Source organism: Rhyacophila brunnea, unplaced genomic scaffold, assembly GCF_057557595.1.
Source record: "Rhyacophila brunnea isolate RB1 unplaced genomic scaffold, BYU_Rbru_1.0 scaffold_15, whole genome shotgun sequence".
NCBI lineage: Eukaryota > Metazoa > Arthropoda > Insecta > Trichoptera > Rhyacophilidae > Rhyacophila > Rhyacophila brunnea.
In genome coordinates, this window is record NW_028232806.1 from 6448630 (window position 1) to 6463870 (window position 15241).

The following is a 15241-nucleotide window of genomic DNA, read 5'->3' on the forward strand; positions in this document are numbered from 1 at the left end:
ATAATTTAATTTTCATTTTGTTTTTCAGATTCTGTGATTTAAATGCCATCTACACGTACTGTGGCATTGTTTTGGTGGCTATTAACCCTTACGATGAACTGCCTATATATGGTAAATATAAAACTAAAAATCAATAAACACTGTACTTAAAAATAATAATATGCTATCAATATAATTAAAAGTGTTTCACCTCTGAAGCCGTGGGTTGTGGATTTTAATCCCGCGTCTAGTATAATTCACATGTAGTTTTTTCAATTTATGTTTGTATGTGATTCAGAGCAATGACCCAATAGGTTGGACTGGAATAACAGAAAGTGGTAATTAATTGGTATGTATCAATGGGTAACTTTACAATATTGTTTTTGTTCAGGTGAAGACACCATCCTTGCCTATCGAGGCCAGGCCATGGGAGACCTGGACCCTCACATTTTTGCCGTTGCTGAAGAGGCTTACACCAAATTGGAGAGGGAACGGAGAGATCAGAGTATCATAGGTAATAACTGAAACACGTTTCATCATGTTTTGTGTGTTTTGAAGTTCCATCAATTATGGCTACCATCTTTATAATTTAAATCAAGGTAATAAGAACGATCGGTCCATCGGTTTTTATAATTTTTCTACGTACACCTGGATACATCTGCTCTCAAACAAATTATACAATTGAATGGTGTATTTCGAAAATGTTACATGTCACACTTTAAAAAAGAGTGACGTAAGTTGCAAAAATCTTCATATTACCTAAATACACAAATGTAAGGCAACTTTTTTTGTAGTTTTTTGAAGACTTTTACTATAAAATAATATATTTTACAAAAAAACTATTTATTTTTATATACTTAGGTAAGAGATTGTTTTCACTATTTTGACTAAAACAAAATTGTGACTTGTAACGTTTTCGAAATACAGCATTCAATTATTTGTAAATTTTGACCCTACACACAAATGCACTAATTAATGTTTTTTAGATGTGCTTCACAAACGTTTCTTTGAAACTCAATGTATTTCAAATTGTAAAAATTTGTGCTGTATAATCAAAACAATACTCTATGAGACTATTTGTTGTTCTACATCCGATGAAAGTAATACGAGTAAAACAATTTAAAGCCTTGTAAACAGTTTCTATACATTTGTTTATTTGTATGCTAGCAAATTCATATACCTAGGTCTGTTTTAAATTTAATATTTTGTATGATTCCTACGCTTTTATGAGTATGTAAAATAATTGAATTAATATGTCGAAGTGTACTCTTTCGGTAGTTCCATTTAACATTGTAATGTATTTTTTTAATGAAATAATATACAAGGGTGGGTCAATAAGTCCTTAGAAAAGCCGACAGGTGGCGCGACTAGTACTGTAAGCGGTTTGTTTTCATGCAGCGGCACTACCGATTCAGTATGCTGCGAAGTTTCAATCAGATTGGTCGGGTTGTTGTGTGTTTCTCGTACATTTAAAAAAAAAATTTGCTTGTTTACAAAAAAAAGGAGAAAATTGAGTTTAGAGCTGTTATTAAACATTTTAATATAAAAGGGTTAACAGCAAAGGAAATAAAAAATGAGTTGGATTTAGTTCACGGCATATCTGCTCCTTCACTTGCAACTATTTATAACTGGTTAAATGAATTTAAACGTGGTCTTACATCAACAAAGGACGAACCACGCTCAGGACGTCCTGTAGAGGTGACTACACCAGAAATGATCAATAAAATCCACGATATGGTGTTAAGTGACCGAAGATTAAAGTTGAGTGAGATAATTGAGGTTACAGGGATCTCAAAAGGTAGCGTCATTTCTATTTTACATGACAAATTGGGCATGAAAAAAATTTCTGCAAGATGGGTGCCGTGTTTGCTCACAGTCGACAATAAACGCAATAGGGTGGTGGCCTCTAAAGCCCTGTTGTCGCTCATGCAACGCAATCCGGATGATTTTTTTCGTCGCTTTGTGACTGTAGATGAAACATGGATACACCACTATACTCCCGAGACGAAAGAACAGTCAAAGCAGTGGATTGCGAAAGGCGAACCATGTCCAAAGAAGGCGAAAACCGTAAAATCAGCTGGCAAGGTTATGGCTACTGTATTTTGGGATGCACGTGGAATTATTTTCGTTGACTATTTGGAAAAAGAAAAAACAATAACAGGGGATTATTATGCATCTTTATTGGACCAGCTAAAAAACAAAATTGAAGAAAAACGGCCTCATTTAAACAGGAAAAAAATCCTCTTTCATCAGGACAATGCCCGTGTTCACACATGTTTACGATCAATGGCTAAAATTGAAGAATTGAAGTTCAAATTGGTCGACCACCCACCGTATTCGCCAGATTTAGCCCCCAGTGACTTTTTCCTTTTCCCAAACTCAAAAAAATGGCTGAGTGGACAACGTTTTTTTTCAAATGAAGAAGTCATCGATCGGACAAATGCTTATTTTGAGGACCTTCCGAAAACTTATTTTTCTGACGGTTTAAAAAAAATTGAGAAACGTCTAACCAAGTGTATTGAGCTCCAAGGAGATTATGTTGAGAAATAAAAAAAAAATACGAAAATAAAAACTTTTTTAATGCTTTTTTCTAAGGAATTATTGACCCACCCTCGTAATATACAATGTATTCCTCCTGTTTTAGTGAGTGGTGAGTCCGGCGCAGGTAAAACAGTGAGTGCAAAATACGCTATGAGATATTTTGCAACAGTCGGGGGCAGCACGACGGAAACGCAAGTCGAGAAGAAGGTCCTGGCCTCCAGTCCTATCATGGAGGTAATATATCTGTTCGCATTCTGCAAAAATCTATCGAATCATAATTCATTCATTCATTTCGACCATGTCCGATCCTAATAGAATCATATGGGCTTCCACAAAGTGGAAGTTTGTATCAACAGATTTTTTTTACGAGAAATGGATGTCAGCCACTTGCTCAACCTATTAGGTTCATACTCTAACTCAGGGTTTCCCAAACTATGTTCCGCGGAACACCAGTGTTCCACCGAACCTGAATAGGTGTTCCGCGACGGCGCGACCATTTGGAAAGGTTTATAGACTGCAACACATTTAAAGATCTTCTACTAAGTAGAAGTAAAATAAGTAAAACTAAAATAATTAAAGAATTTACTTCATATTGAAAGGCGAGTGATGATCAATCTCCACTGATATTTATGACGTCAAGTATCTAGATAGGTCATGGGTCCCACAAGGGGTTGGGGGCCTGGGCTTACGGGGGGTCCGGTGTGAGATATCGACCAGCCAAGTGAGATAAACATGTACTAATAGTAAAAAAATGTCGCCTGCGGCGCTGTTTCACTTCAGGCATAGGTACTAACATTTAATAACATGTGGTTTTGCCATATTTACAATTTTTGATTATTGTCGATATTTGATATGTCCATAATTATTGTGCAAATCAACATAAAAATGGGTGTATTAAAAATACAAAAAATCGCTAAAAAATACCCTCAATTTTACCTCGAACACCATTTGGAATATGCAACTGTAGATCGTCACATTGCCTTTAACCTTGGCGATAAGTAGGGGACTCGCCAAAGATCCTAGCCTGGGGGCCCGCTTCGGGAGGACCATCTTTTCTCACACCGTGCACATGAAAAAGATGGGGTAGGTATATTGTTTTTAACTGACCGGCTGACAAGTTTTATCAGTTTAACGACAGATGTCAATATTGGCAGAACGGTTAGCTGCGCTTATAAATAACCAACAATAAAGTGTTCCGTCAAAATAGCACAAAATTACTCCCATCTTTTCGAAAGTCATAAGTATTCAAATTCACTTTATGTTTCTTACGGTATGGTACATCCTCTCAAAACAGCTTCTCCTATTTATGATAATTCAAGATAAAATGAGATTGTTGCATTTCAGGCAATTGGTAACGCAAAAACAACCAGGAACGACAACAGTTCGAGATTCGGTAAATTCATCGAGATCCACTTCAGCAAAGCCTTTCACATAGTGGGCGCCTCCATGAGGACGTATCTGTTGGAGAAGTCCAGAGTCGTCTTTCAAGCGCCCGGCGAGAGGAACTATCACATATTCTATCAGCTGTGTGCTGTCAGAAACACGATGCCTGAACTGAAGCTTGGTAAATGTTAAAATATATTATAATACTTGATTGTTAGTATTATTCAATCAATTTCAACCATTTTATGTTCATTATAATTACTTACTCGAGTGCAGCTATAAACGGTTTTACACAACTTTTAAATGGTTTTTAAACTAATTAATAACGGCAAAGTGTAGTATTTATTATTTGATGCTTGTCTACTCATTGTGGCGGATTGTCTTTTTATACCCCCTGCAAATTGGCAAATAAATGTCATTGCAGTAGTGTGAAGTTCTCTGCAAATGAACCTGCAATGCAGTGGACTGTAATTTTAAGATGCTTGTGGATTACGTATCTAGGGGGAGATTTAAACAGTGATTCAATCAAGGCACTAACATTTTATGTTGAGAGGGCTGGCGCGCTAGAGCTGGTTCGGTGTTCACGCACTCACGCACTGGTAAACGAACTGTTCGGAATGTCACTCTCACAGTTTCACTTGTGTTTTGGGATAAATGACGATGACAAGTTCAGGAGGGATGATAGACGCGACATTCGCTCAAACCATATCAGATTTAGCGCCACGAAGGTCGAACAGATGCGTTTTAGATGAACACTGTGGTTAACGTGGCTTCGGTCGTATTGTATCAGATCACGGCGCGATACGAGTCTTAGCTTTAACAAGCCTAGGCGCGTACGCTATCTTGAAGTAACTGTATGTAACTCCCAATCACAGTCGACTCATGACCCGTAACTGCGGGTTGCCTGGTCTTGCGACAATATCTGAGGATTTGAGGTAGGTGGGTAAAAGCGACCATAATTAGCCCAACCAAACACTATAAACATTATTAATAGAACAGCCAAAAATAAGACCTTATTTACATAGTGTTAAAAACAGAATTTACTCATATTTAACTTAGATGTCGATTTACTGAACTTAATAATCGGTGCACTTTATTTGTTCAATTCTCAACTCCTGATTTATAATACGGGTTGATCAACTTTGTCTTATTGTTTTTCAGATCATCAAGACACTTTCAACTTCTTAAACCAAGGTGATAATCCAATCATAGACGGTGTTGATGACGCTAAGGGTTTTGCCGAAACTAAGCAGGTAAAGCATTGAACTTCAAAAATCTCCATGATTCATAGAAAACTTAAGGATTCAACCTTCTTCTGGTTTTATTTGTAATAAAATACTAATTGATGTTTTCCAGGCGTTGACGACGCTGGGGTTCACCAGCCAGGAGCAGGCGGACATGTTTAAAATCTGGGCGGCCATCTTGCATTTGGGAAACGTAAACATCACCGAATTGAAATCGGAGGAGATGTCGGGTGGCGACGATGGAGAGGCTAGTTTTATTAGTGTGAGTATCATAACATATTAATAACATTTGGATTACGGGAAACCAAGAGGAAAAGAAGCACCTTATATATATTTATTTGTCCTGATTTATCTGTAATGCGTGAGAAAACATATGTGTAGGAAAGATCGAGACAGGGAGAAGATGTTTTGATTGGGGTAAGGTGAAAGAAAAGATACACGTAAATTTGAAAAATAAACTGACTAAAATAAAGGAATAGTTTATTTTAATCGGGTCGTAAAAGAAAACAAATATTAGGATACTCTCCAGATAGTTTAATAGATGCTTACAGTGCAGCACTAGCATACTTGTTGAATGTTGGCAGGTGGCACTGCCACCTGGTAATTAGTTAAATAATAATGCGTACTTGTGACTACTTTCATTTAGTTGCTTAATGTAGACTAGGACGATTAGCTGACGCCGACTTAATACTAGAACCACTAAACGCCGACTGAACAATTGGTCAACTGAGCTAGCCTTACATATTAATTAGCCTTATTTGTTCACTTGCTAACAATCATATTACTTTTTTCAGCCGAAAGACAAGCATCTGTCGGCATTCTGCATGTTGGCGGGGTCGCCGCCCGAAGCGACAATCCACCGTCTCACCCACAGGAAGATCGTCTCTCGCAGCGAAACCATCGAATCGCCACTGCGACACACACAGGCGCACGCGGCCAGAGACGCTCTCGCAAAGAGGCTTTACGCAGAGCTCTTCTCATGGCTTGTGACGGGGGCCAACAGAGCATTGCGCTGCACTCAGCCCACTGCGCATTTTATTGGTAAGCATTTGAAATCCAGACGTGGAGTAATATTTTTTTCTTATTTTTTAACATTTCTGTTTTGGAATAGAATGTTATTACATGGAAAAATATTTTAATGGTATTGTTCTCTTCCTTAAGGTGTGCTGGATATCTATGGATTTGAGACATTCGAGACGAATTCTTTTGAACAGTTCTGCATCAACTATGCAAATGAAAAACTCCAACAACAGTTCAACTCGCATGTCTTCAAATTGGAACAGGAAGAATATCTTAGGGTGAGTATATTTCAATTTACTCTTTCCACTCCTCAATGACATCACACGGGGCTTCCAAGAATCCCTGTCACTCGCCAGTATTCTTGTACCTTACCAGGTTATGCCAGCGTCCCATAGCTCTTCTGTATATACATTATATACCCCAGTGGGTTGAAGGCTTATAATTGTCCCCTTTTACTGAAATACAACATTATTACGATAATGGTAGTTTTCGGTAAATCAGTTCAAATGGCACACCATACATCAGGGCCTGATCTAAAATTTCCATACAGTAAATCCATTTAATACGAACACGGCTAATTCGAAATTCACTGTAAATCGAAATATTCACTAAAATTCATCAAATCTATTTATAGCGATTTCCACTAATTCGATAAATCAACCTAATAGTTACCACTGATATTAATCTGAAAGAAATTATATCGGAAACCTTTTTAAAAAAGTTTTATTGTTACTTTGCTATAAGTACATTATGTATTTTGTATTTCGTAAATTCAAATTTTTTTCGATTTTCGTTCATGTTGATTTCAAATTAACAGGGCTTTACTGTAGTTTGTATTTTTTATCTATTCTTGTCCTTTGGTAATTCAGAGCCGAAATTATAATTGTAACTAAAAGCTAGCATACGAATTTTATATAATTTTTTTTAATTGTCTCTTGTAGGAAGAAATAACCTGGACGATGATCCACTTTTCGGACAACCAGCCGTGCATAGACCTAATCGAGGCGCGGTTGGGAGTGCTGGACCTGCTAGACGAGGAATGTCGCATGCCGCAGGGATCGGACGCATCGTGGTTGGCAAAAATGCACGAGCGGTGTAAGGCTTCGGCGCATTTCGTCAAACCTCGCTTCGATACAAATGGTAAGACTACCTTACTATCTTGATTTGAATTGAAAAAAATATACTTTCTGTATTAATTTATTATGTACTTAACGATGTTAAAAGTGTTTTAAGACTAAATTTTCATAAGGTTTATCCCATTAGTGTTATGTTACTTATTGACATCTATATCTTGTTACTTTGCAGCATTTGTAATTAAGCATTTTGCCGATGACGTTATCTATCAAACAACTGGATTCCTGGAGAAAAATCGAGACACCGTTCTGGAAGAGCAGATTGACTTGCTGAAGCAGCACGCCGCGTCTTCTCTTCTGCGTCAGCTGTGCGGGTCTCAGCAACAGTCCACCGACACTCTGGGAGTGCCAGAACCTAAACCCAGAGTCAAAATATCCCCAGCCAAACCGTCTGTAAGCATACCAATAATTATGATTCTATCTGTTAAATGTACAGTAAATTTAAAAAAAATTCGAATTACAAAATACAAAATGTACGGTAAAAAAAAAGTTAAGTTTTTGTATTGCAATTTTGTAATATTGTTTCCGTTTCCGATATATTTCTTTCAGATTAATTGATTAATGGTGACTATTATGGTACATGTGGTGGAAATCGCTGTAAATAAGATTTTTTTAATTTAGTGAATGTTTCGATTTACACCGAATTAACCATGTTCATATTAATGAGGTTTTACTATACTTATCCATATCCTCTGAGAATGTCCGAGAATGTGTTACGAAAGGGAAGAGATGCTCCAGTTGGTCCAACCAGCTGTTGAGCCCGAGCCGTCTGATCTGTTCGCCAAAAAGGCCAAGTATATTGCATTTTAAAAAGTCTTATCTCTTCACATAGTTTTGTTTGTTTGTATTGTTTTAGCTTTGTTTTTTTTGTATCTTATGTATCATTAAATTCATTTATTTTTGTTTTTATTAAATTACGTATTTCATTAAACTCAGTCAAAGCTCACTTGAGAGTGTGGCGACCTTAGTCTTGGGTATCTGCTCCTGAGACATTCACAGGCGTAAACAACTGCTGATGCTTCACATCCAAACGTTGGGCCTCGTGATACGCTCGATTAAGAACGAGTGTGGTGCGGGGCGGGTTGGTTTGGAGGGTCCATGTTTGTGTTGTACTTATAATGTCGATGCACTTTCAAAACCGTTTCCTATCCACAAAACTTTACATGAGAAGCATAAAACGCAGTGAACTTTAATGCATCCTAGAACATGGACATAATATTAGTTTTCATAAACGTAATTTTGATTCATTTTTATTTGCATACATATAGCCGATTAGTGGTCCTCCATAAATAATGACATCTTAAATTGTAAAAATTATCTGATGCAGCTAAAATCGATATCGGATTATTGGAGGCAAAAAAAATATATTTGGGCGATATTAAGCTCAAATGGTTTTATTTTTTGTCAGAATGTGTAAGTAATTCGATATCCTGTCCAAAAGGCACCGAGTGCGTCGACCAAGCAAAATCGCCAGAGCGTGGGAGCCCAATTCAGAAATTCTCTTACCGCTTTGATGGCCACCCTCAACGCCACCACCCCTCACTATGTGCGCTGCATCAAGCCCAACGATGATAAGGGAGCCTTCCAGTATGACCCGGCCAGAGCAGTGCAACAATTAAGGTATTTATAACATGTTGCAATTCTTATAAAGGGCAGTAGTGGACTTTATTAGCGGGTGGGGTGGGGTTACTGCATTCACATATAAAAAGGGGTGAGTATGAATAGACAATTGGCAGGCACTGAACTTAAAGATTCATTGTTGAACTTGTAGTCGGCGATTGTATGTCCAGGATGTGCATTTAAACATATTATTAGGCAAAATAGATTTCCGGAATCTGTATTAGATGTAATATCTATACATAGTGCGTTGGCAATCCATTGTGTGAGTTGGATATGTACATTCGACTACCTCATGGAATAACACACTAACTCTAAATTATCAACTTTTCAGGAGAGCAAAAAACCAATCAAAAAAATGTGTAGCAAAATCCGTTTATAAAAATAATAACAATAACTTGTGATACCAACTACAGGTGGATTATTATTCCATGTTATTTAAGATATTACAAAAATGTTATATAATCATAACTCTACTTACGAGTATTATATTAATCAGTATTTTGGGTGTTTTTCGAGAAAAAAATCCAAAAAAAAATTGGCCGGTGTGGTATTTTTTTCTATGCAACAATAGCTCAAAAAACGTAAAACACACTATTTTGAGTTGGTGCGTTATTCCACGAGGTAGTCGAATTACACTTAGTATTTTGACATTGTTTTGTTTGTCACTGATTTGAACTTCACCGCCAGTGTGCGACAACCTATTGTTGGATAGCGGCTGGGGCTAGAAGGGAAGTTAAAATGGAATTAGCTCTAGCAATAACATCGTCCGTTTATATAATTATTTTGTTACGTCTTGATAATCCTCTAATACTATCGAATATCCTTACATTGAAGTGGTTAGTGTTTCTCAATGTGTGTTTGATCCACAGTAAGGACCCAATGGCTAACAACCATTCCTAATACAGTCTATTAATATAACCTCCATCACGGTGTCCAAGAGTTTAAGCATATCTCTCGCATGTACACGACTGAAGAAAAAGAATATAACCTAAACTCTGTGGAGTGAAAATGGTAGTTTACCTTTCACTATTCCTAATACCCCTATTTTAGTACTAATCGTGTTTACTGGTACATAACACATTAATAACAGAAAATACGACTGCTAGAATAGGGCCAAAAATCATTAATTTACTCTTAGCTCCGACTTATTATTAACTTACTAATGATTTGTTTCTTTTGACAGAGCGTGCGGAGTTTTAGAGACAATAAGAATATCAGCTGCAGGATTCCCTTCAAGATGGCTGTACCAAGATTTCTTCATCAGGTAAACATGCTTTTGATTTAATTCAATTTACGTGAAATATTCCAATTTCTGAATATTTTAAGGCTTCTGCGCAAAGAAAGAGGGAGTCAACCGAACTCTTTGTAGTACATCACTTGATAATGAATTTTGGTAGTTGACGTGCGACGTTCCTGTACGACATGACGAGCCTGCCATTAAACAATTATACACCATCTTCTAAGCGAAGCTGACTGACTCATGATGTGATTGCTATAAAGCTATGTTTCCATTGTCGAGAGTCAGAGCCTGCCCGTAAAACAGTCACCAGTTTTTATATGAATGCAATATACATTTTCATGACGTCATCAGCAAGTTTTCATGATTCATGACTTGGTGACATGACTATTTCTTCAAGAATAGTGGGATGTCTACTAACTCAAATATCGAATGATTTAAATGAACTAATCAGTCAGAACTGATCATTACAGACCTACAAACTCATCTAAAGAATGGATGAGGAGCCAATGCCAAAAACTACCCAATCAAGGCTCGCAATTGGACAGAATCTGACGGTTTCAAAATGGTGTCCATATGATAGTTCGTAGTTCCATTTTTGACCGTTCTTTAGATAAGTTTGTTGGACTGTACCTCTAATTGAAAGAAAGTCTCTGAATCACTACTGAGTGAATCGGTTCTCTGAATACATACATTGTTTTTTAATAAAATACTAATGGTTGCTTGATGTTAACCGTATGGTTTTGGATAATTATTATTTGCTTACGTACTGTTTTTGAGATAATATCCTTTTTGTCATGAAAAAAATCTTTCAGGCTCATAGCAATATTATGTACAAGGTATTTGTATCAAATAAATCTCACGGAACAAATGTAAAATTTGTTACAAATGGTTTTTAACGTGGTTCATTGTGTATTTAATTTTGCAGATACCGAGTACTGTGTAACACCAAGGACATAAACAGAAATGACTCGAGGACTACTTGCTCCAAAATCATTGAGAAGTGCATCAAAGATGAAGACAAATACCGCTTCGGCAAAGCTAAGCTCTTCTTCAGAGCAGGACAGGTAATGAACCCGCAACATCCATCTATATGTGTCGCTGAGTTTCAAAACCCCCAATAACACTTTTTCATTATGTTGAGAAAATCAACAAAAACTTTTTGAACTAAAAAGGTTTTTGAATGTTTCAGTAGTGTTATAGCGGGATTTGATAGACACGTTGATTTTGTTTCATAAATGACAGTTAATCGTAGCGGCTTTTGAAAGAGGCGATAAAAATTTCATGTAGAGATTTTAATAACGAATCCAACGATATATATCTTAATTATTTCAAAAAAGTGTTATAGCGGGTTTTGAAACTCAGCGACACATATGTAATATGACATCGTAATAAATATGAACTTACTAGAAAGCGTGTGTGTATCGCGATCAACTGTGACCGAACATGAGTCATTTGGATATATGATTTGTTAGTCAGGATTTATTCAAATCACATTTAAACCGCAGATGTGGAATTATTTATTGACTAATATAAATATCATTGAACTGGCATTTTGTATTCTGCCTAACACAATATTTTGATTTATTGGGATTTTTCATGCATAAATATTCCAAAATCGACATTGCGTATGGGGTGGGGTATAAGCGAAGACACAGCATGAGCTAGCAGTGACATCTATGTAATTTCAATGGAATCTATGCATTATTTGGATTGTGATTCATGGATTCAAAATGTGTAAAAACTGATAGGGTCAGCTGGTGCTATAATAAAAATTCCGTACTAGTGTCTTCCTGCACATCTATTCTATACACAAGACTACTATCGGCAGCTATCGAGGGTAGTTTTTCATTTTTTGTATCGAAGTATTAGCACTTATTGTAACAATTACAATAAGTTAGCCGTCTAAACAGTCAAAACTGTCTATCTCGCTCAAAAATTTCACACAGCCATGAGCACCATTGTAACAGTTGGTTTGTTACAATTGTAATTGTTACAATGTGCTAATACTTTGATACAAAAAATTTACCCTCGATAGCTGCTGATAGGGGCCTATAGCAGTCTTGTGTATAAAATAGATGCACTGAAGAGCTATTGAATCTCGGCAAAGTGTCACTAAAATGTGACTTTGCTGCATTGATTGATTTTGTATTTCTACCATTCTACCTTTTTTCTGGCACTCCAGCCAGGGGTGGACTATAGCTGCCTCAAACATACTTTCCCATTATGCTCGGTCTTCTACTACCCAATAGATGATGCTTGCAAGACTTTCTGTAGGCCATCAAGCTACTGAAGGTATGCTCTTCTCTCTCTGTTATCCTTCTGGTCCACTAAATATGTGGCGCTTTATCATTGATTGATCATTCATACGTGTCATGTAACTGGCCCATCACAGGCATTGGGTTTCGACAAATCAGACTACAGGATCATTAGAAAGCTTATAGACGTCATGATTGTAACTTCTTGAAATCACTTGCAGTTAATGACCACGTAATGTTTTATATAGATTGAGTTCAATTAGTAATTTACTTTCATTTATTTATATTTGATTTTACAATGTTTAAGGTGGCTTACCTGGAAAAACTGCGTGCGGAACGTCTACGCAGATGTTGCATCATCATGCAGAGCCAAATACGAGCATTTGTCTGTAGAAAGAAATATCTTAAGATCAAGACTGCCATCGCTGGTCTTCAGAGATATGGACGTGGATTCCTGGCCAGAAAGTACGAAACTAACTTTTTATTATCCTAGTTATAATTTACACATGATAATTGACTGTATTGCATTTTGTTACGTCATATATATTTTTCATAGAATATATCGAAAATTTTGGTTTTTTCATTATAATAAAATTATTCCCACCACTCGTTTCTTGACCACTCTGTAAACTCTGTATTTTCTCTGTGTTGATTAACAGATTGGCCCAAGAGTTACGTAGACAGCGTGCTGCCACTATCTTGCAGAAACGTATTCGCGGCTGGTTAGCAAGACTTCGATACAAGAGAATCAAAGCAACAGTTCTTGGACTCCAACGTTATGCCAGAGGATACTTGGCTAGAAGAGCCTTCATGAAGATGAAGTACAACGCCGCCGTAAGTCTCTCCAGCAAACACTAACACAATCAACTAAATGATAGATTTATATCATGGCTGCGGACATCTTCATGGCGATTTGCGGAACTATAAATCCATCCGCTCTTTCGCGTACATATTTACCGCTGACCATCTTTTCCATCCTTTAAACTGTGTACTGCACTATAAAATCGCAACCATGGGACGTTGTTTATAAAATATTATCTGTGTTGACAAATGTACTACCACTACTGCCACTGTTAATTTATAATCATATTTAACATTAAATGCGATCGATTAGAAAGATACTAATATGTAAGTACATTAAAGGGTTGCCATCAAGCATTTAAGGGTTAACTGTAGAATCAATTATGCCCCAGGATTTTTCAACCATTATAAATCATTCGAATAAGAACCACATCGGGTAGAATCGAAATTATCAAAATGTGCATACTTACTTTAATGTTCATAACAATTACTATGAATTCCATGTTGAATTTAATAAAGGGGGACCCACAGATGGCACTGCCCATTGACTGGATGTCGCAAGCGTTATGTAGACGGAATAGGATTTAACCTTATGTTAACTCCGTAATTTTTACTCACAATCTTACAGCCAGTCTGATTAGCTCTGACCCTTTTGATCATACTGGTCCTCTATTTTGAAACTAAGCACCTTAGTTTATCGAGATTCATTTCTAGCGTTATGTGTGGTTATCTAGTTGTCAAATGCGATACCTACCTGAACTGAACAAATTTTTTGGCAAGTTCATCGGGTTATTTGATCGAGCAAGTCATCTTATCTTGTTAATCTATTTTCATGTAGGTACCGTTTGAAGTTTTCTCTGTTATTTTTGATTAATCTCTGTGAACTCTTCCACACCTCTACTCTGTGGAGGCCCATATGATCTTATTAAAATCGGACATTGTCAGAACTCTGAGTAAATACTAAAACCTGTGTTTTTATTTTATAAATAAACCATCCTATACGGCGTGATATTTGCATTGTGAGTTTTGATTTATGATCTATATACGATGGGTCAATTATATTTAATTTTATTTGTTTATTTCAGGCCATAAAGATTCAGACGCGGGTGCGAGGATGGCTTGCAAGGAAACGATACGCAAAGATGATGTACCGCGTTGTCATCTGCCAGTCTGCGGTGGGTTTTTGATTCATTTTCATGTAAATTTAATAAATATTGTGGCGATTCACTTAGGAGCAATCAATTCTTGGGAGCCTCAGTCGGGTGCATTTTAATATTTATGTATAATTAATTGAAAGATGTATTTATTGTAAGTGAAACTATATTATTTCTTTTCTGTTGGATGGGAGGTAATGGTGATGACAAATGAAGGAAATAAAGACACAATTTGACAGTTGATTATCATATATTTTGCAATATATAGTAGGTAACATACGGCAGTTTATTCCTTCATATTCAGTATAACTCTCTCAGAACAACCTGAATCTTTTATTTTAAAAATTATTTTTCTATAGAAACAAAATATTTCTTATGTATTGTGCGGTGCTAATTACCTATACCTACTCATATCAATCATATCGTCTCTGTTCTGGCAGAACACACTAACTGGAGAATACTAGTTTTGAGTAATTTGACTTTGAAGTTGTTAAAAAGTTTGAAATAATGGTCTATCATGTGAGTTTATTAAGTAATCGTAAAAAGGATGACTTTAAAATAAAGACTGTTTATTTATTAAGAAGGTTTCCAGACTGTAAAGTTTGAAATAAGGCACCTTTTTGGTACTAACTCAATATGTAATTTTTTCGAATTAGTGTCTTCTGCCAGAACAGTGATGATATTATATATTATAATCATAAGGGGTATTTTCAGATATATTATGTTATAATATGTAACCATTCCAAATTAAAAACACATTAATTTGATTTCCACTCATAGTATACAAAAATTAAGAAAGAACGTTCCATCTACTGTCACTTGCATACAAACTATGTTTATTTGATAATCTTTTTATTTATTGCTTGCAACG

The 15241-nt window shown here is 36.3% G+C and overlaps 1 protein-coding gene across 1 annotated transcript in view; it reads left to right on the forward strand.

Moving 5' to 3' along the window:
- The window catches only part of didum (dilute class unconventional myosin), a 52737-nt gene that overhangs the window by 11369 nt on the left and 26127 nt on the right, over positions 1–15241 (forward strand). The window contains exons 3-18 of the mRNA XM_085943031.1: positions 29–111; positions 371–493; positions 2624–2754; positions 3865–4084; positions 5065–5156; positions 5260–5409; positions 5942–6188; positions 6309–6445; positions 7109–7307; positions 7473–7693; positions 8742–8920; positions 10104–10184; positions 11086–11224; positions 12723–12880; positions 13075–13249; positions 14302–14391. Coding sequence (XP_085799157.1) covers positions 29–111; positions 371–493; positions 2624–2754; positions 3865–4084; positions 5065–5156; positions 5260–5409; positions 5942–6188; positions 6309–6445; positions 7109–7307; positions 7473–7693; positions 8742–8920; positions 10104–10184; positions 11086–11224; positions 12723–12880; positions 13075–13249; positions 14302–14391 — 2425 coding nt within the window. The remainder of the gene's footprint in view (positions 1–28; positions 112–370; positions 494–2623; positions 2755–3864; positions 4085–5064; positions 5157–5259; positions 5410–5941; positions 6189–6308; positions 6446–7108; positions 7308–7472; positions 7694–8741; positions 8921–10103; positions 10185–11085; positions 11225–12722; positions 12881–13074; positions 13250–14301; positions 14392–15241) is intronic.